This window comes from Dendrobates tinctorius, unplaced genomic scaffold (assembly GCF_039654945.1).
Source record: "Dendrobates tinctorius isolate UK_male_01 unplaced genomic scaffold, ASM3965494v1 ptg000017l, whole genome shotgun sequence".
NCBI classification, from domain to species: Eukaryota; Metazoa; Chordata; class Amphibia; order Anura; family Dendrobatidae; genus Dendrobates; species Dendrobates tinctorius.
Window position 1 is genome coordinate 13682116 of NW_027361685.1, and position 24776 is coordinate 13706891.

General features: G+C 44.3%; 1 protein-coding gene across 1 annotated transcript in view; it reads right to left on the reverse strand.

Annotated features, from left to right (window-relative positions):
- The window catches only part of LOC141082448 (uncharacterized), a 50099-nt gene extending 42946 nt beyond the window's left edge, over window positions 1-7153 (reverse strand). Inside the window, exon 1 of the mRNA XM_073566390.1 lies at window positions 7010-7153. Coding sequence (XP_073422491.1) covers window positions 7010-7153 — 144 coding nt within the window. The remainder of the gene's footprint in view (window positions 1-7009) is intronic.
- Window positions 7154-24776: the final 17623 nt, after the last annotated feature.

Consider the following 24776-nt stretch of genomic DNA (forward strand, 5'->3'; position numbering starts at 1 on the left):
GTCTGCCCAGTGTCCATGTCTGCCCAGTGTCTGTGTCTGGTTGGTGTCCGTGTCTGGATGCTGTCCATGTCTGGATGCTGTCCGTGTCTGGCCGGTGTCCGTGTCTGGCCGGCGTCCGTGTCTGGCCGGTGTCCGTGTCTGGCCGCTGCACTGGGACAGGCCGGAATAGTATAGTAGACGGCATTATTCCACACAATAGGATATTAAGCCCTGTTCACACTGCGCTTCTGCAGTGCGTCCGGGGGCTCTGCCTGAATCCCTCTAAAATAGGAATCACATAAATCCCCGTTGGGGTCACAGACGGCACTGACACCAGCAGAGGTCAAAGGAATTTGCTTTTTTTCTGTAATTGACTGATTTATTTCCTTAGGCCGGGTGCACACGATCAGGAATTGGCAGCGCTTTGGACGCAGCACATGTCCGCTGCCGGCTATTGAACGCAGGTGACTCCACATGTGATTACTGAGCCGTGTGGATTCACTGCATACAATACATTGTACGAGTGAGATTTATCGCATCTCCACAAGATAAATAGACATGTTGTGATCTGGAAAGACGCCGCCGCATGTCCGTCTCTAAGGCTAGGGAATGTAGATTGTGAGCCTCATTGGGGACAATGCCACTAATGTCTGTAAAGCGCTGTGGAATTAATAGCGCTATATAAATGAGTAAAAATATATAAACTGCGGGGGTTCTGGCCTTTCACAAAATGTCAGCAGAGCCCCCGCAGCACCGTACACCCGCAGCGGAGCGCCACACATCTGAACGCCCCCTCATCCCAGCCTGCAGCAACGCTCCACTCTTGCTTCCTCTAGCAGCGACCCTGGGACCTCGCATCACCGCAGCCACCACCCCCCGGTAAGTAACTTATTAAAAAAAGTTATTTTCCTTTTCCTCTCTTCAAAATTTGGGGTGCGTCTTATAATCCGGAGCGTTTTATAATCAGTAAAATACGGTAAACTACTGATCCCTATTATGGCGACACTACAATTACAGGACTATATATACAGCACATATACACAGATACACACTATACATGGACACGCATTATATATACTTTATAAATATAGAAACATACACTATATGCTGTACATACAGTACACACACATACTGTGTATATAAAGTATATACACACAGAAACAGTCAGTTTATATATAGTATATACAGTATGCTCACATACATATACAGTTTAGATATTTACAGAATACAGTGCACACAAGCAGTATACAAGTATAACATACATACACATACCATATACTGTATGTACATGTATATATACATTATATATAAACTCACATGCACCACAGATATGCACACACATACTAATACACATATACAGGCACACACACTATATACTGCACATGTACACGCACAGATACACATATACATGTATACTTACCAGGTTCCACTCCTGTGTCTCCATTCAATGTCAGCAAGCAGTTAATCCTGAATGCTATCTCTGTGTTTTCAACTCTGCAAGCTTCTATATGGTAACCAGCTTTTCCAGTCTCTGCTCTGAATCCACTCCTGTGTCTCCATTCAATGTCAGCAAGCAGTTAATCCTGAATGCTATCTCTGTGTTTTCAACTCTGCAAGCTTATATATGGTATATAGTTTTTTTCAACTTACTCTGCTTGTCCCCTTATGTTGTGAGGTCAAGAAACTTTTCAAAGTGCTTTATGATCCATGTAGTGCTGGACATGTGTTTATTTGACCACAACATTTTATTGGGTCCTGGTGTCTCAATTTAGTGTGATTGATTAACGAGAAGAGAGAGAGGCCAAAAAAAAAAAAAGTTCTAAGTCTTATCCTCCTATATATTCAGACATAGCTTGGGGATAGCATTTATGCACACTTTATCCAAGTACAGTTTATCAAAGTACTGGCAGTTATAACATGGCAGTTAGACAGGGCAGGAGATAGGTAAGACATTTATATACATCTACTCCCTGTACATTAGGAGTGCAACAAATATATACCATATGCATTTGTGTAATTTTAATCCTGGCCACTGCATTCACACACATCCACCGCCCTGGCATTAACTCTCTACACTCCATCCACATTGGCCCCTCGCTTCTTTCCTCTCCTATGTATAGCACTCATGCTCTTTTCACATTGTTAAATTGCACAGATCCAGTCAGTCCCACCATTCAACATCAGAGACGCTCTCACAAATCAATTAACCATCTGCTCACTCTTTCTATCCTCCTTCTCCTAGTCGCAGGAGACATTGCTCCCAACCCTGGTCCCCCATGTTATAGAGAGTCAAACCCCCCGACTGCTACACTCAGAAACCCCTCTAATCTTATTAATATTCCCTGCATGCCATCTGTCTCTCTTAATTGTGCACTTTGGAATTCTCGCTCAGTGTGTAACAAACTCTCCTTCATTCATGACTTTTTCCTTTCTAATTCTCTTAACCTCCTGGCTCTTACTGAAACCTGGATCCAGCAGTCAGACACTACCGCTGCTGCTGCTCTTTCATACGGGGGGCTTCACTTCTCTCATACCCCAAGATCAGACAGTAGAGCTGGTGGAGGCGTTGGTCTGCTCCTATCACCAAAATGTACCTTTCAGGTTATCCCTCAAGTACCCTCACTTGTCTTCCCTTCTTTTGAGGTCCATGCCGTCAGACTCTACACCCCCTTCTCCATGCGAGTGGCGGTGGTGTATCGTCCTCCCGGCCCCTCCCATCAGTTCCTGGATCATTTTGCCACTTGGCTTCCACATTTTCTCTCCTGTGACATCCCTACCCTCATCATGGGAGATTTCAACATCCCCATTGCTCTTCCCCTCTCACCATCTGCTACTCACCTTTTATCTCTAACCTCCTCGTTTGGCCTTTCGCAGCTTACTAATTCTCCAACGCATGAAGACGGAAACTCCCTCGACTTGGTCTTCTCTCGGCTTTGTGCAGTGGATGATTTTGCAAACTCCCCTCTCCCGCTCTCTGACCACAATCTTCTTTCATTCTCTATCAAGAACTGCCAGGCTGCTCAGGTCACCCCCACTGTCCAGACTTATAGAAACATACAGGCCATTAACACCCAGAAACTTATGAAGAACTTGCAGTCTTCATTGGCCCCTATCTCCTCCCTCTCATGTCCTGATTCTGCATTGAAGCATTACAATGAAACACTTCAAACTGCCCTGGATGAATTTGCACCCCCTATAAATAGAACACCACAACGCAGACGGCGACAACCCTGGCACACGGTGCAAACACGTTTCCTGCAGCGGTGCTCCAGGTGCGCCGAACGTCTGTGGAGAAAATCCAATCTACACGAAGATTTCATCCATTTTAAGTTTATGCTTAGAACATACAACACTGCCCTTCACCTCTCCAAACAAACCTATTTCAACACCCTCATCACCTCACTGTCCAATAACCCGAAACGTCTCTTTGACACTTTTCATTCTCTACTCAATCCAAGAGTACAGGCCCCAACCACGGAGCTCCGAGCTGACGATCTGGCCAATTACTTCAAAGAAAAAATTGACCAGATCCGACAGGAAATTATCTCCCAATCACCTCATACCATGCACTGTCCTCCCTCCCCCACTGCATCTAACTCACTCTCTGATTTTGAACCAGTCACAGAAGAAGAAGTAAGCAGGCTCCTTACATCTTCTCGCCCAACTACTTGCACCAGTGACCCATTTCTGTCACAGCTCCTCCAGTCCCTTTCCCCTGCTGTCACCCCTCACCTAACTAAAATATTTAACCTCTCTCTCTCTTCTGGTATTTTTCCCTCCTCATTTAAGCATGCCATCATACATCCACTACTTAAAAAACCATCCCTCGACCAAAACTGTGCCGCTAACTATAGACCTGTCTCTAATCTTCCCTTCATCTCTAAACTCCTGGAACGCCTGGTCCACTCCCGTCTTATCCGCTATCTCTCAGAAAACTCTCTTCTCGACCCTCTCCAATCCGGTTTCCGCTCTTTACACTCCACTGAAACTGCCCTCACTAAAGTCTCCAATGATCTGCTAACAGCTAAATCAAATGGTCACTACTCCATGCTAATTCTCTTGGATCTCTCTGCAGCATTCGACACTGTGGATCATCAGCTCCTCCTCACTATGCTCCGTTCCATTGGCCTCAAGGATACCGTTCTCTCCTGGTTCTCCTCCTATCTCTCCGACCGCTCCTTTACTGTATCTTTTGCCAGTTCCTCCTCCTCTCATCTTCCCCTTACTGTTGGGGTCCCCCAAGGATCGGTTCTAGGCCCCCTCCTCTTCTCCTTGTACACTGCCCCTATTGGTCAAACAATCAGTAGATTTGGTTTCCAGTACCATCTCTATGCTGATGACACCCAATTATACGCTTCTTCTCCTGACATCACGCCAGCCTTTCTAGAAAACACCGGCGATTGTCTAAACGCTGTGTCTAATATCATGTCCTCACTATATCTGAAACTGAACCTGTCAAAGACTGAACTCCTGGTGTTTCCTCCCTCTACTAATGTACCTATACCCGACATTGCCATTTCTGTGTGTGGTTCCACTATTACTCCCCAGCAACAGGACCGCTGTCTTGGGGTCATACTTGATTCCGAGCTTTCCTTTGCCCCCCACATTCGATCACTGGCTCGCTCTTGTCATCTGCACCTCAAAAACATTTCTAGAATTCGACCTTTTCTTACCTTTGACTCTGCAAAAACTCTTACTGTTTCTCTTATTCATTCTTGTCTCGACTATTGTAACTCTCTTCTAATCGGTCTCCCTCTTACCAAACTCTCCCCTCTCCAATCTGTCTTGAATGCTGCAGCCAGGATCATATTCCTCACCAATCGTTACACCGATGCCTCTACCTTGTGCCAGTCATTACACTGGCTACCCATCCACTCCAGAATTCAGTATAAACTTATTACCCTCACTCACAAAGCCCTCCATGGCTCAGCACCACCCTACATCTCCTCCCTTGTTTCAGTATACCACCCTACCCGCGCCCTCCGTTCTGCTGATGACCTGAGGTTAGCATCCTCAATAGTCAGAACCTCCCACTCCCGTCTCCAAGACTTTACACGTGCCGCGCCAATTCTTTGGAATGCACATCCCAGGTCAATACGATTAGTCCCCAATCCCCACAATTTTAAGCGTGTCCTGAAAACGCATTTATTCAGACTGGCCTATCGCCTCAACACATTAACCTAATCTATCCCTGTGTGGCAGAGCCAAAAGTTTTACCATAACCAGGTTCCCCGCATCATTCTCCCACATGCTTTATGCATCCATTAGCCCTCTGTGTCCGTACTGTCACACACCTAACATTATGGCTGGTCCATACAATCAGGGCAACTGTTACCACCCACCTTTCATGTCTACCTCTTTCCCAATAGACTGTAAGCTTGCGAGCAGGGCCCTCTTTCCTCTTGGTATTTGCTATAATCTACTGTATGTGATTATTGTTATGCTGTAATGTCTATTGTCTGTACAAATCCCCTCTGAAATGTAAAGTGCTGCGGAATATGTCGGCGCTATAAAAATAAAATTTATTATTATTATTATTATTCTGTGGTTTCACTTGCACAGATCCATTCCCAGGACAGTGCTTTATGAGCAGCCATGATGTGGACTCAGGAGGAGATGACACAGACACACAGGGCTGCAGGCATCTTCCTGGCCATGCTTTGATCTCTGCTGTGTTGTAATCGGCCCCTTCCCACTCACTCTCAACTTCTAACCTGACTGTAGGGAGAAAGAGAGAGAGGGGCTGGAGGGGGGTTTAGGAGAGATGCTCCGGGACTACAGAGGATGCACAGCGTTATTGACTGCTGTAAACTGTCTACTATAGAGCGAAATTGGGATTTATATCATTGTAACCGGTTGTTGTATTGTTTACTGGTTTTTCTTTTTTTTATTGTTTTTCTCACAGTTTGTACAAGAAAAACAAAATGTTAGTAATTCTTTGTTTTGTTCAATAAAATTTATCTGATTGAAAAAAGAAAGGTGATAAAGTTGTTAATAGATGAAACGATAGAAAATACCAAGATCACATGAGAAGGTGCTCGTATGAATTCACAGATAAATGTGGTTGCTCATTGACAAGGAGGTTATATCCATGCATGCAAGGGACATATGTATCCAAAATAAAAGAGGCACCCGGGCCAGAAATTCATAACCCCTCTGACACAGCTGAGGCATGTTGTTGCTGTTATAGCTCGCTCTATAATATCCATGGATAATACCACGACATGCCACCTAATATTCTGGAAAGAAAAATTGACAAATATATTATGGACGCTGCTCTTCCTTCCTTACAGACCCCTGAGCAGGAGGAACTAGACAAAGCTGTCACTGAGAAAGAGATCGGAGAGGCCATTACATCATTCCCTATCGGGAAGAGCCCTGGGCCGGATGGAGGCAATAATAGATTTTATAAGATGTTTGCACCCCAGTTATTACCATTTTAGGAGAAGTGTTCAGTAATATCTCAGAAGACTCCCTCTCTGCCCCTTAATTACTTGAGGCTGACATAACATTGTTTCTGAAAGCCTGGAGAAGAACCAAATGTCGGCCCTAATTTTCATCCAATATCACTAATTACTGTAGATGTGAAAATATTCTCTAAAGTGATTACAGCCCGGCTCTCCCACTACCTGCCCTCAATTGTTACCGATCATCAGGTTGGCTTTATTAAGGACAGAGAAGCTCGTGAGAAAACATTGTTATTAATGTCACATGCGGAAACCCCGGGGATCCCAATGTGCCTTGTTTCTGCCGACACTGAAGAAGCGTTGGACATAGAGCCCGGACTTTCTTGAAGATCACCCTACGACATATTGGGTTGGGCCTTTTCTTGTTATCTATCATTCTCTCCTTATACACTGACCCTAAACTGATAATTAGGGGAGACGGCCTTCTATCTGACACATTATCTATTAATAATGGGACGAGGCGAGGGCGTCCCTCATCACTTCTCCTAGACACACCGGTGATTGAGCAGTTAGTGGTGGCATTACGTATAAATCCCGATATTAGTGGGTTACTATAGGCTCACAGCTCTATACACTCGCTCTATACACAGGTGACTTGTGGCTCTATGTTTCACCCCAATGATCTCATTTCCCTCTGTAATAAAGGAATTCGGAGAATTCGGCCATGGAAGGAATTTTATAGTCAACTCCTCTAAATCAGAAGCCATGAACATAACGCTGACCTGACACAACTAATTTCTATCTTTCCCTTTAAGTGGCAGAAAGACGCAATTAACCCCTTCATGCTGCGGGACATTTTCGTTCTTTTGTTTCTGTTTTTTCCTTCCCTTCTTCCCAGAGCCATAACTCTTTATCTCTCTGTCCACATAGACATATGAGGGCTTGATGTTTGCGGGGCGAGTTGTACTTTTCAATGACTCCCTTAATTTTACCACATAGTGTACTCAAAAACGAGGAAAAAATTCCAAGTGCGGTGAAATTGTGAAAAAAACAATTCTGACATTGTTTTTTGTGAACTGTTTTTGTACATTTTGTGGTATAATTGACCATGTAATATGATTCTCCTCATCACTATGATTACGGCAACACCGAACATGTCCAGTTTTTATTATTCTTTTAGTGGAGAAAAAAAAATCTGAGGTTTGGAAAGAAACATTTTTGGAGCAGTTTCTCCATTTCCCGAGCCCCGTAACATTGTTATTTTCCTCCGGTGGAGCTGTATGATGGATTATTTTCTGCAGGACGAGATAACGTTTTTATTAGTACAATTGTGATCGCTCGTTACAGCATTTTTTGTGGAATTGTGACATCCATAAATACGTAATTTTGGCAATTCTCACATTTTTTCTATTTCCGGTGTTTACTGATCGGGTTAATTGTTTTTATGTTTTTTACAGAGGGGTAAAAGACACACAGGCAGTGCTGTACAAAAACAACAGATAATGTAACAAAAAAGAACAGCGAGCACCGAAGGAGATAAAAACTGCCAAGATCCTGTTATTAGAGAAGCCGATAAAGGCAATAATGTAGTGTTAGTAGCAATGGACAATATAGTAAGGAGCAGAAAGACAGCGATCAGAGAGCAGCACAGAGAAAAACAAGCGCTGATCCCACAAATAACGAGAAGGAACAACTAAGATCTTCTCTGAGATTTCACATAGAGAAGGGACGATTGTCTAAGGAATATCAGAGAAACTCTTCCCTGAATTTCCACACAAGCCGCATTGGTGTTATATTCCTAAAGTCCACAAAGACGCAGCGCCCCCACCAGGCCGCCCGATAGTGTGCGGGGTCGGATCAGTAACAGAATCTTTATCTACATTTATAGACCGGTGTGTGAGACCATTACTGAGAATAGCACCTGCTCACATCAAGGACACCGGAGATTTATAGAGAATTGTGTCCGGTATAGATTGGCAGGAGGGTTATAAATTGGCTTTGATCGACGTCGGGAGCTTGTACGCACGAATTCCACAAATCACAGGACTGGAAGCAATAAAAAATCTATGGAAAAAACTGCTGAAACAGATGACTATATTGGATTCATCCTGGAAAGCCTGAATGTTATATTGTCCCATAAGGCCTTCTCTTTTGGGAGCAGCTGGTCCACCCAGATGACGGGGACAGCGATGGGGGCGACAGATGCTGCAGTTTCACTAATTTGTTCTTGTCAGACTTTGAAAATAAATATATTTATAGTGTAAACCCCCCCTGACACCTCCGTGGATGATGTGTTTCTGGTGTGGGCTGGGACAGAAAGGGGTTAATGATTTCATGAAATATTTGAATGAGGAGAATAAGGTTAATATGAGATTTATTCACAATTTGCACAGAATAACTTAGATTTCTTAGGTGTGAATATTATCTGCCATGGTCTCTCTGAATTCACCCTTATTTCTACTGGTGAAATTTTCCCAACCAAAATCCCCATGTCATGTTCCACCAGTTATGTCACATACGTGATTATATGCTCATACCAGAAATTATATGTGGGAAGGACGACCCAACCCCTCCACAAAAGGCTGAACTCACACCGTCCCAATACTCCATAGGGTTTTCTCCAACATGGGCTTTCACGTCACTGCACCATCAAACACAAGAAAGATTCCACACAACTGAGAATATTCCCCACAGAGGAGATTCCCCCACAGGGTCAGAATCGCATTGGACAACTACATCGGGAAGAAATCTTCTGGATTTATAAACTAAACCCCCTTACTCCAAATGGCCTCAGTGAGATTACAGATGTTACAGAGGCTCCTGCTGCACCAGCCTGGGATAAGTCAGATCATCGCCGGATCCCCGAACACCTCCTGTGACCCGGCTCCACCAGCGCTGCCGACCCCCCCCCCGGGTTTACTGAATTCAGACTGTGGGACAGACCCCCATTTGATGCATTAACTTTTGCCCTATTATCCTTCTGAAAATTTGGGGTTCGTCTTATGGTCCAGTGCGGCTTATAGTCCATACCAATGAAGGGACTGCTGGGACGGTAACGGGGTCCATCTGAGACCCCAATGCAGAAGCCACATGTCCTGAGAACTGGACCTGCTGGACCACAAATTGTCATTTCTCCAGGATACCAAATAAATAGTTGTCACGTAGAACCTGGAGAACCTGTCTGACATGCTCAGCATGCTCCTCCAGAGGACGGGAGTAACTCACTATATCATCCAGGAAAATTACCACAAATCTACCAATCAGTGAGAAAAATATAATTACTGACATTGTCACAGACTGCCGGAGCATTGGTTACCCCGAATGGCGGCATCAGGTTCGGTTTTCTTACAATGAATATTGGATTTATGTTGGGGCCCCCTGTCCCTGACAGCCGGTGTCATTTCCCCTACAGAGGCTAATCCACAAGGGCCCTGAGGAGCGAGACTCGGGTGAGTTTCTCCCAAGTGTGACCCCGACCTCAGCCGGACTCTGGAAGGGGGGAAATAACCGAGATTTGGGCATTTTAGCTCCTGGTGTGGAGTCGATAGCACAATCATATGCCGCCATATAGTAGACGGCCGGTAACTGGTGAGAATTCTCTCATGTGTGGGGTCTATTTCCCTCCAGAGAAACCACACGTTACATTCCACACATAACACTGTGTAGAGAAGGCGGCGCGGGGTAATTGTGCCAGTAGTGAGGGGCGAATAATGGCGGGAATGTCACTGACTGAGGAGAAGGCTCCATGGAGCGTCTTCACTCCGGAGATCATGTGACCCCTGACTCCTCCCCTCCTGTGACCTCATCACAGGTCCTGTGCACAGAGCAACCATATATGTGGAGTGCGGCTCTGCAGGTTAGTGATGGGCAGTCCGGCTCTTCTGGCTCCTTTCCCCATTTTTCTCCCTCCTGTCCCTTCACTATAAAGCCTGGGCCTCATTATACAGCTGTACAGGGGTCTAGTGAAGGCTTTTTAGCCCTTTCCTCAGTCTGTAGCTCCTGGGAACAGGCCCTCACTCCTGTCCCTTCACTATAAAGCCTGGGCCTCATTATACAGCTGTACAGGGGTCTAGTGAAGGCCTTTTAGCCCTTTCCTCAGTCTGTAGCTCCTGGGAACAGGCCCTCACTCCTGTCCCTTCACTATAAAGCCTGGGTCTCATTATACAGCTGTACACGGGTCTAGTGAAGGCTTTTTAGCCCTTTCCTCAGACTGTAGCTCCTGGGCACAGGCCCTCACTCCTGTCCCTTCACTATAACGCCTGGGCCTCATTATACAGCTGTACAGGGGTCTAGTGAAGGCTTTTTAGCCCTTTCCTCAGACTGTAGCTCCTGGGAACAGGCCCTCACTCCTATCCCTTCACTATAAAGCCTGCGCCTCATTATACAGCTGTACAGGGGTCTAGTGAAGGCTTTTTAGCCCTTTCCTCAGTCTGTAGCTCCTGGGAACAGGCCCTCACTCCTGTCCCTTCACTATAAAGCCTGGGCCTCATAATACAGCTGTACAGGGGTCTAGTGAAGGCTTTTTAGCCCTTTCCTCAGTCTGTAGCTCCTGGGAACAGGCCCTCACTCCTGTCACTTCATTATAAAGCCTGGGCCTCATTATACAGCTGTACAGGGGTCTAGTGAAGGCTTTTTAGCCCTTTCCTCAGTCTGTAGCTCCTGGGTACAGGCCCTCACTCCTGTCCCTTCATTATAAAGCCTGGGCCTCATTATACAGCTGTACAGGGGTCTAGTGAAGGCTTTTTAGCCCTTTCCTCAGACTGTAGCTCCTGGGAACAGGCCCTCACTCCTGTCCCTTCACTATAAAGCCTGCGCCTCATTATACAGCTGTACAGGGGTCTAGTGAAGGCTTTTTAGCCCTTTCCTCAGTCTGTAGCTCCTGGGAACAGGCCCTCACTCCTGTCCCTTCACTATAAAGCCTGGGCCTCATTATACAGCTGTACAGGGGTCTAGTGAAGGCTTTTAAGCCCTTTCCTCAGTCTGTAGCTCCTGGGAACAGGCCCTCACTACTGTCCCTTCACTATAAAGCCTGGGCCTCATTATACAGCTGTACAGGGGTCTAGTGAAGGCTTTTTAGCCCTTTCCTCAGTCTGTAGCTCCTGGGAACAGGCCCTCACTCCTGTCCCTTCACTATAAAGCCTGGGCCTCATTATACAGCTGTACAGGGGTCTAGTGAAGGCTTTTTAGCCCTTTCCTCAGACTGTAGCTCCTGGGAACAGGCCCTCACTCCTGTCCCTTCACTATAAAGCCTGCGCCTCATTATACAGCTGTACAGGGGTCTAGTGAAGGCTTTTTAGCCCTTTCCTCAGTCTGTAGCTCCTGGGAACAGGCCCTCACTCCTGTCCCTTCACTATAAAGCCTGGGCCTCATTATACAGCTGTACAGGGGTCTAGTGAAGGCTTTTTAGCCCTTTCCTCATACTGTAGCTCCTGGGCACAGGCCCTCACTCCTTCCCTTCACTATAAAGCCTGGGCCTCATTATACAGCTGTACAGGGGTCTAGTGAAGGCTTTTTAGCCCTTTCCTCAGTCTGTAGCTCCTGGGAACAGGCCCTCACTCCTGTCCCTTCACTATAAAGCCTGGGCCTCATTATACAGCTGTACAGGGGTCTAGTGAAGGCTTTTTAGCCCTTTCCTCATACTGTAGCTCCTGGGAACAGGCCCTCACTCCTGTCCCTTCACTATAAAGCCTGGGCCTCATTATACAGCTGTACAATGGTCTAGTGAAGGCTTTTAACCCCTTTCCACTGAAGGTACTGTCACACTTAGCGATGCACCAGCGATCCCGACCAGCAATATGACGCGGTCAGGATCGCTGGTGCATCGCTAAGTGGTCGCTAGTGAGCTGCCACACAGGCAGATCTCACCAGCGACATCGCTGGGGACAGGGGTCGCTACTTACCTGTCACACCAGGTGATCCTGCGTCCTCCCGCCCGCATCCACGCTCGTCACTCGTCGTGACAGCAGGAAGCGCCGCAGGAAGCAGACGACAAGAAACAGTCCAGCCTGTTCTAGCGCGATCAGCGATAACCAGCGGGGGAGCGGGTTGTAGATAAGTATCAGACACAGTGATTTCGCTAGCAATATCGCTATAACGTCACAAGTTATAGCGATATTGCTAGCGATATCTCTTAGTGTGACATGCCCTTGACTGTAGCTCCTGGGCACAGGTCCTCACTCCTGTCCCTTCACTATAAAGCCTGGGCCTCATTATACAGCTGTACAGGGGTCTAGTGAAGGCTTTTTAGCCCTTTCCTCAGACTGTAGCTCCTGGGATCAGGCCCTTCAGTCCCTTCGCTATAAAGCCTGGGCCTCATTATACAGCTGTACAGGGGTCTAGTGAAGGCTTTTTAGCCCTTTCCTCAGACTGTAGATCCTGGGAACAGGCTCTCACTCCGGTCCCTTCACTATAAAGCCTGGGCCTCATTATACAGCTGTACAGGGGTCTAGTGAAGGCTTTTTAGCCCTTTCCTCAGACTGTAGCTCCTGGGATCAGGCCCTTCAGTCCCTTCGCTATAAAGCCTGGGCCTCATTATACAGCTGTACAGGGGTCTAGTGAAGGCTTTTTAGCCCTTTCCTCAGACTGTAGCTCCTGGGAACAGGCCCTCACTCCTGTCCCTTCACTATAAAGCCTGGGCCTCATTATACAGCTGTACAGGGGTCTAGTGAAGGCTTTTTAGCCCTTTCCTCAGACTGTAGCTCCTGGTCACCATGTGATCTCACCGTAACCCTAACAAGCTAATTAACGTGTAAAATCTTGGTCAAAATTATCTCAGTACACAAATCTCCCAGGATGCCCAAAGTTTTGCATCACCCCTTTTTCCTTTTTGCAATTATGAAATTGTAAAAAAGTCTATATATATATTTTTTTTTATTATTGTTGCCTAAAATACAAAGGCCATGTGTCATCTTAGAGGTTCGGCCTTTTAGAGATCATTTCATCTTCGTCTTACTACTGCTCACAATAACGGTCATTTTGACCCGGGGCGCCCACACTTTTACATGCCGCTGTCAATGCTTCGTCCTTTTGGTGCTCAATATTTAATAGGTTCTTGCTATTAAACTTAATGAAAAGTTTGGTGAATTTCTTTGAGCTGTTATTACTAGAGATGAGCGAATATTGTCGGAGAAGTTGTTATTGGCTAATATCGCTTACCGAATAGCTGCATCGGGACCCCGGATCCCTGGAGCGCTCCCGATAATCAGCTGCATGTGTCGCCCTCCATGCAGGTGCTGTGACTATCACACAGCGCGACACACGCAGCTGATTATCGGGAGCGCTCCAGCACACTGAGTCCTGCACACCCTGAGGCCCCTGATCATGTGACCCCTGACTCCTCCCCTCCTGTGACCTCATCACAGGTCCTGTGTGCACAGAGCAGTCATATATGTGGCAGACACTCCTGGATCTTCTGCTTTCTGGGCCAGTTCCTCCTGTGAGACCTATTAACCCTTTCGCTCCCTGTATTCTCCTTTCTCACAGGACAATATCTGAATTCGGACAGTGTGACAGGAATATAAGCAATGTGGAAGGAAAAAATGACAATTTTACTTTTTTCCTCACAAAAATGTGACTTTGCCCCAAAATTGGCAGCGTAACAAATCCTTATTTTCCCCACTGTAGTTTGTAGACTCCATATACAGATCCCTTAAGTGCGAATGGATGTTGCAGGCAGCAGATCGCTCTCCACGGCGTCTCCAGACTCTGTCACGGCTGTCACATGTGCTCAATGTGAACCTGCTTTCATCTGTGAAAAGCACAGGGCGCCAGTGGTGAATTTGCCAATCCTGGTGTTCTGTGGCAAATGCCAAGTGTCCTGTACGGTGTTGGGCTGTGAGCACAACCCCCATCTGTGGATATCGGGACCTCAGACCATCCTAATGGAGTCAGTTTCTAAACGTTTGTGCAGACACATGTTCATTTGTGGCCTGCTGAGTATCATTTTGCAGGTCTCTGGCAGTGCTCCTCCTGTTCCTTCTTGCACAAAGGGGGAGGTAGTGGTCCTGCTGCTGGGTTGTTGCCCTCATACGGCCCCCTCCACATGTCCTGATGTACTGGCCTGTCTCCTGGTAACACCACCAGCCTCTGGACACTACACTGTCAGACACAGTAAACCTTCTTGCCACAGCTCACATTGATGTGCCATCCTGGATGAGCTGCACTACCTGAGCCACTTGTGTGGGTTGTAGAAGTCCGTCTCATGCTACCACAAGTGTGAAAACACAACCAACATTCAAAAGTGACCAAAACGTCAGCCAGAAAGCATTGGTACTGAGATGTGGTCTGTGGTCCCCACCTGCAGAACCACTCCTTTATTGAGGGTGTCTTGATAATTGCCAATAATTTCATCTGTTGTCTATTCCATTTGCACAACAGCATGTGAAATTGATTGTCAGTCAGTGTTGCTTCCTAAGTGGACAGTTTGATTTCACAGAAGTTTGATTTACTTGGAGTTATATTCTGTTGTTTAAGTGTTCCCTTTATTTTTTGAACCGTGTATATAGATGGATAGATTTTTTTTTTCTTTGCATTGGAGGGTCCAATTCCAGCTATTGCTGTGGGATCTGTGATTTCTATCTACTCCACTGTGTACAGGATAATAGAGTATAATAAAGTAGTTATGGACGTGACGTAACTAACATTGTGCAGTGACTCTGCTTTCCATATAGTGATGGATATTTCTTGTTGGTGAAACTGTGATTTTTTTCCACTTTAAGCCTTTTTTAAACCCCTCTGATCAGTGCGATCATACAACATACAAGCCTCTGATGGCTCCGGTGATGCCCTGTACTCCTGTAGTGCCGTGTATCATCACTGCCTGTCAGTGTAATACTAACGGCCCCATACACATGAGATCAGAGTTGGCTGAGCGGTCATTTGGCAGACGGCGATCTCTCCCGACTCCCCCATACACACAAATATTCCAGCTTTCCTGTGGTCTGTATGAGAGAGTCGCCTCCAGACTCCTCTAGAGGAGGATTATCTACACGAAGAACAGACGGATTATCCTCTGAAATTCAGGATGCCGGATCCTTCTCTGCCCTGACATCATCTGTCGGGAGGCCCCGAAATACATTATATGGTCGGCCAAACCCCCCGAAATCAGAGCTTTCATGGAACTTTAGTCTAATGTGTATGGGGGGTTATAAGGTAACTTATTGGACGCTGTCTCTGGCCCGGCCTAATAGACCTTCATAAATTGCAGCCCAGACCCCATTATTAGGCATGTAAGTATCGGAGTAACTAGGCCGCCCCATACTATCGAGTACTTGGGGGCGGGGGGCATTCAGCCAAACTCTGTCACACCTTCTTAGATGCCATGTTTGCTTCTCACAGCAGCAAGTGGTTAAACTGTCAGGGTTTTTGTTGAAGCCTCATCTGTGCCGTCCCTGCAGTGTACATCTATGTTCTGGGGACCAAAAAGATTAATTTCTTTTTAATAAATGTTTAATTGTTAAAAATTATAAAATGTGTCTTCTGCTTTTTGCATATTTTTTTCTTCTTACAAGAATTGTTGGAGCCAATTTTCTTTAGAAACATTTTAATATCGGCTTTTTCTGGAGTTTTTCTTGTAATATAGGAAAGCCTCAGGCCAGAAATAATCCCCATAAATCACTGTACATGGAGACTTTGGGATCAGATCATTTCTGTCCGTTGTGTTTGTGAAAACTAAAAATCTTTTCTAAAAGCCTCAAACTTCTGTGTGTGACTCAGAGCTGAGATCTAACGGGAGAGAAGATTCCCGTGCGGGGAAGATGGGAAACCTTCATATAGACGGCCGGTGGGGATGGAGGCAGTGACCGACTCTGGCCAAACCTGTCTCTAGAGCCGTAGTAGAAGATGAAGATGTTGTCCTCATCATGAAGGAGTTATTTCTCATGTTGCGTGTAATGAATATCTCCTGCAGTATTACTAATGCCGATTCCAGTGTCGGTAATGAGACGAGAATTAGCGTTATGGAAGATGAGTCTATGAGGAACATGTTCAGCTGCCGACTCCGAGGAGGAAACTGCTTGTTGTCTGTGGCCTAAATATATAGGTTTTATTAGTAGATGTCAGGGAAGAAAACTAAACCCTGTAAGATAATAAATCTCCTCATATGTTTCCCGTATTATCTCCAGTAATTGTATTATTACACAGGATTCTTATGATGTTACATCGGATCATCTTCTTCTCATTCAGGTCTCTACAATATCGGATCCTCTCAGTGAAGATCTTCTACAGAAGAGAATTTTCCTGATTTACCCATCAAGGATGGATATGGACAGAGACAAGATGGCAGAGAGGATATTACACCTCACCCTAGAGATCCTCTTCCGTCTCACTGGAGAGGTGAGAGATTCTGATGACGTCACATTACATCATTCTTATCTATGGGAATAACAGATGGACAGAACTGGAGAGGTGAGGACTCTGGGAATGTCTGTAGTGAGATTTATTAATGTGTCGCTCCATAACCAGGATTACACAGTGGTGAAGAAGACCTCTAGTGATCGCTGAAGGAGATAGCAGAAGAAATTTTTGAACCCCTCTCCATAATCTTTGAAAATTCTTGGAGAACAGGAGAAGTGCCAGAAGACTGGAGAAGAGCAAATGTTGTTCCTATCTTCAAAAAGGGGAAGAAGGTGGACCCAGGCAACTATAGGCCGGTGAGTCTGACTTCTATACCAGGAAAGATCTTTGAACAAATTATTAAACAACATGTATGTCAATACCTGGATAAGAATGAAGTGATTAAACAGAGTCAGCATGGGTTTCTAACTAATAAGTCATGTCAGACTAACTTAATTTCCTTCTATGACGGTATCACTGATTGGGTGGATCAAGGAAATGCTGTAGATATAGTATATCTTGACTTCAGCAAAGCATTTGACAAAGTCTCTCATACAATCCTTATTGAAAAAATGACTAAGTATGGAATGGACAAGGCAACTGTTAGGTGGATTCATAACTGGCTTAGTGATCGGACCCAAAGAGTGGTCGTAAATGGCTGCACATCCAGTTGGAAGAATGTCTCAAGTGGGGTACCACAGGGCTCTGTCCTGGGCCCTGTATTGTTCAACATCTTTATCAACGATTTAGATGAAGGAATTGAGGGTAAACTGATTAAATTTGCTGATGACACAAAGCTAGGAGGGATAGCTAATACTAGAGAAGAGAGAGAGAGGATTCAAAAAGATTTAAATAAACTGGAGAAGTGGGCAGCAACTAACAGAATGGTTTTTAACAGGGAGAAATGCAAAGTACTACATCTGGGCAATAAAAATGAAAAAAGCATATATAGAATGGGAGGAATAGGGCTAAGTGACAGCACATGTGAAAAAGACTTGGGTATACTAATAGATCACAGACTGAATATGAGTCAACAGTGTGATGCAGCAGCAAAAAAGGCAAATGCAATTCTAGGATGTATTAACAGAAGCATACAGTCTAGATCACGTGAAGTCATTATTTCCCTCTACTCCTCTTTGGTCAGACCTCATCTGGAATATTGTGTCCAGTTTTGGGCACCACATTTTAAAAAAGACATCAACAAACTGGAGCAAGTTCAGAAAAGAGCGACCAGAATGGTGACCGGTCTGCAAACCCTGTCTTATGAGGAAAGGTTGCAGGATTTGGGAATGTTTAGTTTGCAAAAGAGAAGACTGAGAGGAGACTTAATAGCTGTCTACAAATATCTAAAGGGCTGTCACATTGTAGAAGGATCAACTTTATTCTCATTTGCACAAGGAAAGACTAGAAGCAATGGGATGAAACTGAATGGGAAGAGACACAGATTAGATATTAGAAAAAACTTTTTGACAGTCAGAGTGATCAATGAGTGGAACAGGCTGCCACGAGAAGTGGTGAGTTCTCCTTCAATGGAAGTCTTCAAACAGAGGCTGGACAGACATCTGACTGGGATGATTTAGCGAATCCTGCTTTGAGCAGGGGGTTGGACCAGATGGCCCAGGAGGTCCCTTCCAACTCTACGATTCTATGATTCTATGATTCTATGACCCTGTGTCTGAGGGATGGGGAAGACCCCTGAGCCCAATCACGGGGCCTCCACCTCACCCCCTGATCCATGAGGACATCAATGACCAGAAGATCCTAGAACTCATCTACAAGATGATTGAGCTGCTGACTGGAGAGGTGACACTGCTGGGAATGCTGGGACATTATACAGTAACACTATGAAGGGATCGGGGATGACGGTATCATTGTATGTGTCAGGTTCCTATAAGGTGTCAGAATGTCGCTGTCTATTTCTCCATGGAGGAGTGGGAGTATTTAGAAGGACACAGAGATCTGTACAAGAACGTCATAATGGAGGTTCCCCAGCCCCTCACATCACCAGGTAATAGACAGGACTAAATACACACGGCCTATAATTATCTGTATGTAGAGAATGAATTCAGTCCCTGTATGTGTTTCCTCCAGATCTATCCAGTAAGAGGACAACACCAGAGAGATGTCCCCGTCCTCTTCCTCCACAGGACTGTAACCAAGAAGATCCCAGTGTTCCTCAGGATCATCAGGTAGATGGAGAGAAGGTGTCAGGAGATCTCCCCTATGATGTGTAGACGGCTGTGAAGGTCTTGTGCTCAGTCTTGTTTTATCCACCAGTATTATGTGTTTTATACTTGTGTAATGAGAACGGTGGAGATGGCAGGATTAGAGCTGATCATAGATGGGACTTCTCCATCTGTCGGTGACTTTTACAATATTTGTTTCAGGGTGAAGATCTGACCCATATTAATACTACAGAGACATATGTGAGAGATGATGAGTGGTGTAAAGAGGAGATTCCCACATATGACTACCCAGGTGAGTAGTAACCACTGAATGCAGAGAAGTCACAGATTCCTCTCAGTCACCGGCTGTGGCTGCTTTATCGGTGGTGTAGTCCGGCCGTATTACCATGATCACCATTTTGCCTCTAGACCACAACATTCTCCTCCACCCAAAACTGTTCAAATGACTTTGGGCATTGAAAGCCCTTTTCTATAAACCTTACGACCTGGAGGATCCACCTACCCCCTGGGATTAATAACAAGAATCTCATGTAAAATGCTAAAATGCCTTTGGATGATACCAAAACAATTTGTTCACCCTAGGCACAAGCCACATCAGCTCCTATAAACATGGAAACACTGGAGAAAAAAGGGAGCAAAACGATGATTGCAAAAATATTAATAATTTTTATTAAATATCGTACAAAGAAGTGCCCAAAATCATGATGAGGTGCCAATATAAAGCAGATGAACACATACCCGACCATCCCCTCGTCCATCCAAGATAGAAATAATGTCCTCATATATGTATTTTAGACATCATGCCTATAAAGTGGAAGCCCAAATTATAATACCGCCCTACAAAAATCAATGGCCATATGGCTCAGATTACTTCAAGTAAATCCCCTGAGCAAAGCTCAAAAAGTAAGGAGGAGAGACATATAATGTCCTTAGGGTGCATTGAATCTGGACATAAACAAGGGCGACCACCAATGAAAGACAGAAATAAATGTCAGTTCAAAATCTTACCAGAGGATGCAGGAGGAAGAGGGGAAGCGTCTGGCAGTGACCCCGATGCGCGTCTCGCGGCGCAGAAAGGCCGCTTTATCAAGGAGATAATAACCATATCTCCACAGGACCTTCATATACCCTGTGACCCCGGTCACGTGACCGGGATCAACCAATCATCGCGGCCTCATCGGCGCATGCGCTCTGAGGTCGGCAAGCACCGCTGCACAGAACAGGCGTCATGCTGAACACAGGACACCGGTCAAAAGACAAAGGCGCCCGTGTACAACACAAAGACGCCCATCTGTCAGCAGCACAATTACCACCGCAGAGAGATGCGCACAGCCGCCCATAATTGTATCCCATATATAGGGTAAATGGAAATCCCAAAAAATCCATACCGGGAAAATGAATGATTTTTAAAGGGGTCATGGCCATTCAAAAGAATCATCACATACATACATGGATATACATCACATATAGCCCAGGCGATAAAGAGTCTCATATATTAAATACGTCAAATGCATAAAACGAATATATGGTCATGACACATACAACTATAAAGGCCACTAGATCCGATTCACATGTTTGATATAATATGCTCATAATTATATCCCATACATGGGAAGAACCCTAAGGTCCATGCAGACAATAATCCTAAGCGGGTCATGACCGTAAAAAAAGTCATCACATGTATATAAATGTACATCGTATATGACATAAACAGTGAAAAAATCTCACATACTAAGTACATAAAATACATAGAATACAATATATGGTCATGATTCCCACAACTGTAGAGACTGCTGGATGCGGTTCACATAGATATGGTACAGGGTGAGGGTCCAAGGAGATATATGGTGTCCTCAAGGTCACTAGCTATAAATTATTGACATACAAGAAAAGATTAGTGAAAATAAAGAGTAAAAATTAAAAACAATATAAAAACAACACACTGCCAGAAAAAAGGAGGGAGTGTGATATAGACCTGTGGAGGAAAAAGGACATGAGGAATTCTCATTACCTATATATTATATGCCTATAAATATACCCAGATATCCATATGGAATATACTATAAAGAGAATAATGCAAATCATCCCATTGGGAATCCATTAACAAAAAAGAAAATAATATCCGGGACCAATTGATGCATAATTGTTAAATCTCCAAAGACTATAGGAATGGGGCCAAGCTCAAAACTTCATTGAGTCCATTAGGGGTCATGGTGTCCAGTTGAATGAACCACCTGAGTTCCATCTGTGATAAAAAAATGTTTGTTGTCACCACCCCTAATCCCCATATGAAGCGCATCAATCCCTCTAGTTCTCTTCTCATCAGATGGGACAAGGGAATTCCAGATTAGACAGAGAATTTCCTGTGGAACTTCAAACGTGATTTACTATGCCACGTGCCCTTGCCCCAAAATATATGTGGGTCTGACAACAAGAGAACTCAGGATTCGAGTGCGGGAGCATGTGCGGGACATTGGCGCGGCCAAGACAGTGTCCGATATTGGGGATCTGAAAACCATTCCCCAACATTATAGATCATGTCATAATAGCGATGCGACCTTATTGAAGATTAGAGGGATTGATGCGCTTCATATGGTCTATGCGGCTTCATACTCTAATTACACCAGAGAGGTTTCACCCCTAGTTACTCATTTATTACTGATGGAGACTGTGGAGTTTGACCATTTCAGTAGTTCCTAATCAGGCCCCATTATTAATATCTGATGTGTGTCACTTTATGTGGTGGTAAGTTTGGAATTCTTCACAAAGGATAATAGGAAACAAATGGATCTTAGAAATTGTTTTCCAGCTTCGCACTATACCCTATATACGGTTGTACACTACTGTCTGGGCACATGGCAGTGTTCAGAAGGGAAGGAGCGCCATTTAGCTATTTGAATGCAGATCTAGCTGAATAGTTTGCAGACACAATGTATTGGGAGCACTGTTCATGGTCACCTGGCAGCTCAAAAGATGTCCACCATGAACATGCTTGGCTCTATCTTCTCTGCTTTCCATATCCCAAGGATTGCCTTGCTCATCGCCCTTTAACACCCATACATGAATCTGGACTTACACAGGGACCCCTAGGCTTGGACCATGGTGTTACCTGCTATTCTGTGGTGTTAGATGGCGAGAAGAATAGTCAGGTAGCTGGGTCAGAACCAGAAGGACAGAATACAGAATCAGAAGACACAAGAGTAGTCAGTAAACGGGCCACGGTCACAGCAGGAAACAAATACACAAGCCACAAGCTGAGCACAGACGACTGAACCAGAGGAGAACAGCGCTGTATCTGGCAGATTCCGGCCATGTGCTTTGCGCTTTAGTAGGGTGTGGTACTTTCCAATTAGCTGAAGTAGGGAGCAGATTACTCCAGCTGGACAGCAGGAACAGATCCCAGATGAGATTGGACACACCATATGCAGAAGCCCTAATATAACTAAATGACAGAAAACCAGAATAGTAGAAATCCCCATAAAGTGATTCCATTTTATAAATTAATTCACTGAGGGTTATAATCCTTAGGAGGAGTGAATATTGTGACTCCACAGCCACTTTCTGGAAATTAACACACAGTGGATGTTGGAGAGTGAAAATTACACATTTGCCATTTTCTTACCCAGCACATAGTGCCCAGATTGTGCTCCAGGAGACACACACCGCAAATTAAATGGGTTCTTCTCACTATAATATTGCTAAATACAGGGATCCTAAATGTTGTTTGCGCACACTGCAAGACTCCGAAGTGAGAGCGGATTTTGCTGGATTGGTTTATGGAAACCTTGTTGCTTTTCAGCAGCCTTTGAGCCACTAATAGTGTGGGAACCTCTGTTTTTCCATTGACAGATGATGGACCTGAGTGGGGACTTGTTTTTTGTGAGATGAGAATTGGTATTTTTTTCATCTACATAACATTGATTGGTTTCTTTATATTCGATATTTGGGAGGCAGAATGAACAAACAGTTGAACACCGCACACTACTGGCTCATCCAACAAGGTTTTCTATTAGACTGTGAACTGTCATTGTCTTGGGAAATAATTAAAGTTTTTTACATAGCTTGCCATTTTTATGGACGGTATAAGTAGAAACGTTCAAAAATATAAAAAACTCAAGGATATTTTATTTTAAAAAGTTTTTTTTTATCTTAGCAGATGTCTGTACCAGGAGATCAGAGGGACAGCTGACATCTTCAACTTTCAAATCTGATGATCTTGAGATCCTACAAGACACAACTGAAGTGATTACTGTTATTCCAGATATATTATCTATTCACAGCAAAGATCTGTCATCTGATCCTATGAAACAGGTCCCATCTTCTGATTCATTACTGACTACTAAGGAAAATCAAAGTCACAAAAGAGGCATTAAAAAACAAACTGCTCCTAAAGCAAAGAAGTCATTTTCATGTTCAGAATGTGGGAAATGTTTTAACAAGAAATCTCATTTTGTTACACACCAGAGAACACACACAGGGGAGAAGCCTTTTTCATGTTCAGAATGTGGGAAATATTTTGCATCAAAATCAAATTTTGTTATCCACCAGAGAACTCACACAGGGGAGAAGCCTTTTTCCTGTTCAGAATGTGGGAAAATTTTGCACAGAAATCAAATTTTGTTATCCACCAGAGAACTCACACAGGGGAGAAGCCTTTTTCCTGTTCAGAATGTGGGAAATGTTTTAATAATAAATCTGATTGTGTTAAGCACCAGATAATCCACACAGGAGAGAAGCCTTTTTCGTGTTCAGAATGTGGGAAATGTTTTAATCTGAAATCGGTTCTTGATAGACACCAGAGAGCACACACAGGGGAGAAGCCTTTTTCCTGTTTACAATGTGGGAAATGTTTTAACACTAAATCTGATTGTGTTAATCACCAGAGAATCCACACAGGGGAGAAGCCTTTTTCCTGTTCAGAATGTGGGAAATGTTTTAACACTAAATCAGATTTTGTTAAGCACCAGAGAATCCACACAGGAGAGAAGCCTTTCTCATGTTTAGAATGTGGGAAGTGTTTTAGACAGAATTCACATTTTCTTACCCACAAGGGAACTCACACAGGGGAGAAGCCTTTTTCATGTTCAGAATGTGGGAAATGTTTTATGAATAAATCATATTGTGTTAGGCACCAGAGAACTCACACAGGGGAGAAGCCTTTTTCCTGTTCAGAATGTGGGAAATGTTTTACCACTAAATCAGAATGTCTTAAGCACCAGAGAATCCACACAGGGGAGAAGCCTTTTTTATGTTCATAATGTTATAATGTTAGAATAGTTTTAACCAAAATTGAATCTTCTTAAATGGGTTGTCTCTTGTCATTCCTCATGTTTGCTGACGAAAGGATAAAACTAAACCTTATTGCAAATGTAAAACTATACCCATAATTCACCCCCTGAAGGTTAGTCGGAAAGTGACTAATAGAAAAAACATATATCCCACATCTCAGTATATAGGGTGAGGTGACGTTTACACACTCACTCTCATTTCTACGGGTTTCATCGTCCTCACCAAAGGTGACTCATTAAGAGACTATTTAATATTGACCTATATTCAAGAGAGACTAAATGAGAAAAAAAAAAACTAAAATCATATATCATGTTATCCGAAACAGAAAACTAACCACATATTGGCAGATCCCAAACACCAAACTATATACTTCGGAAGCTTATAAGCCACTCCAGTGTCAGGAATAGATAGTATGAATTTGAATTTACCAAACGGTTGCAATGAAATAAAGAGTGAAAAATTTAAAGGGGTCTGAATACTTTCCATACCCGCTGTATCAGTAAAAATAACTCCTCTTTATTAGGTTAAGTATAAAAGAATTGCACCATTTTCCGATACCCGTCACGTCTCCATTTTTCATGAT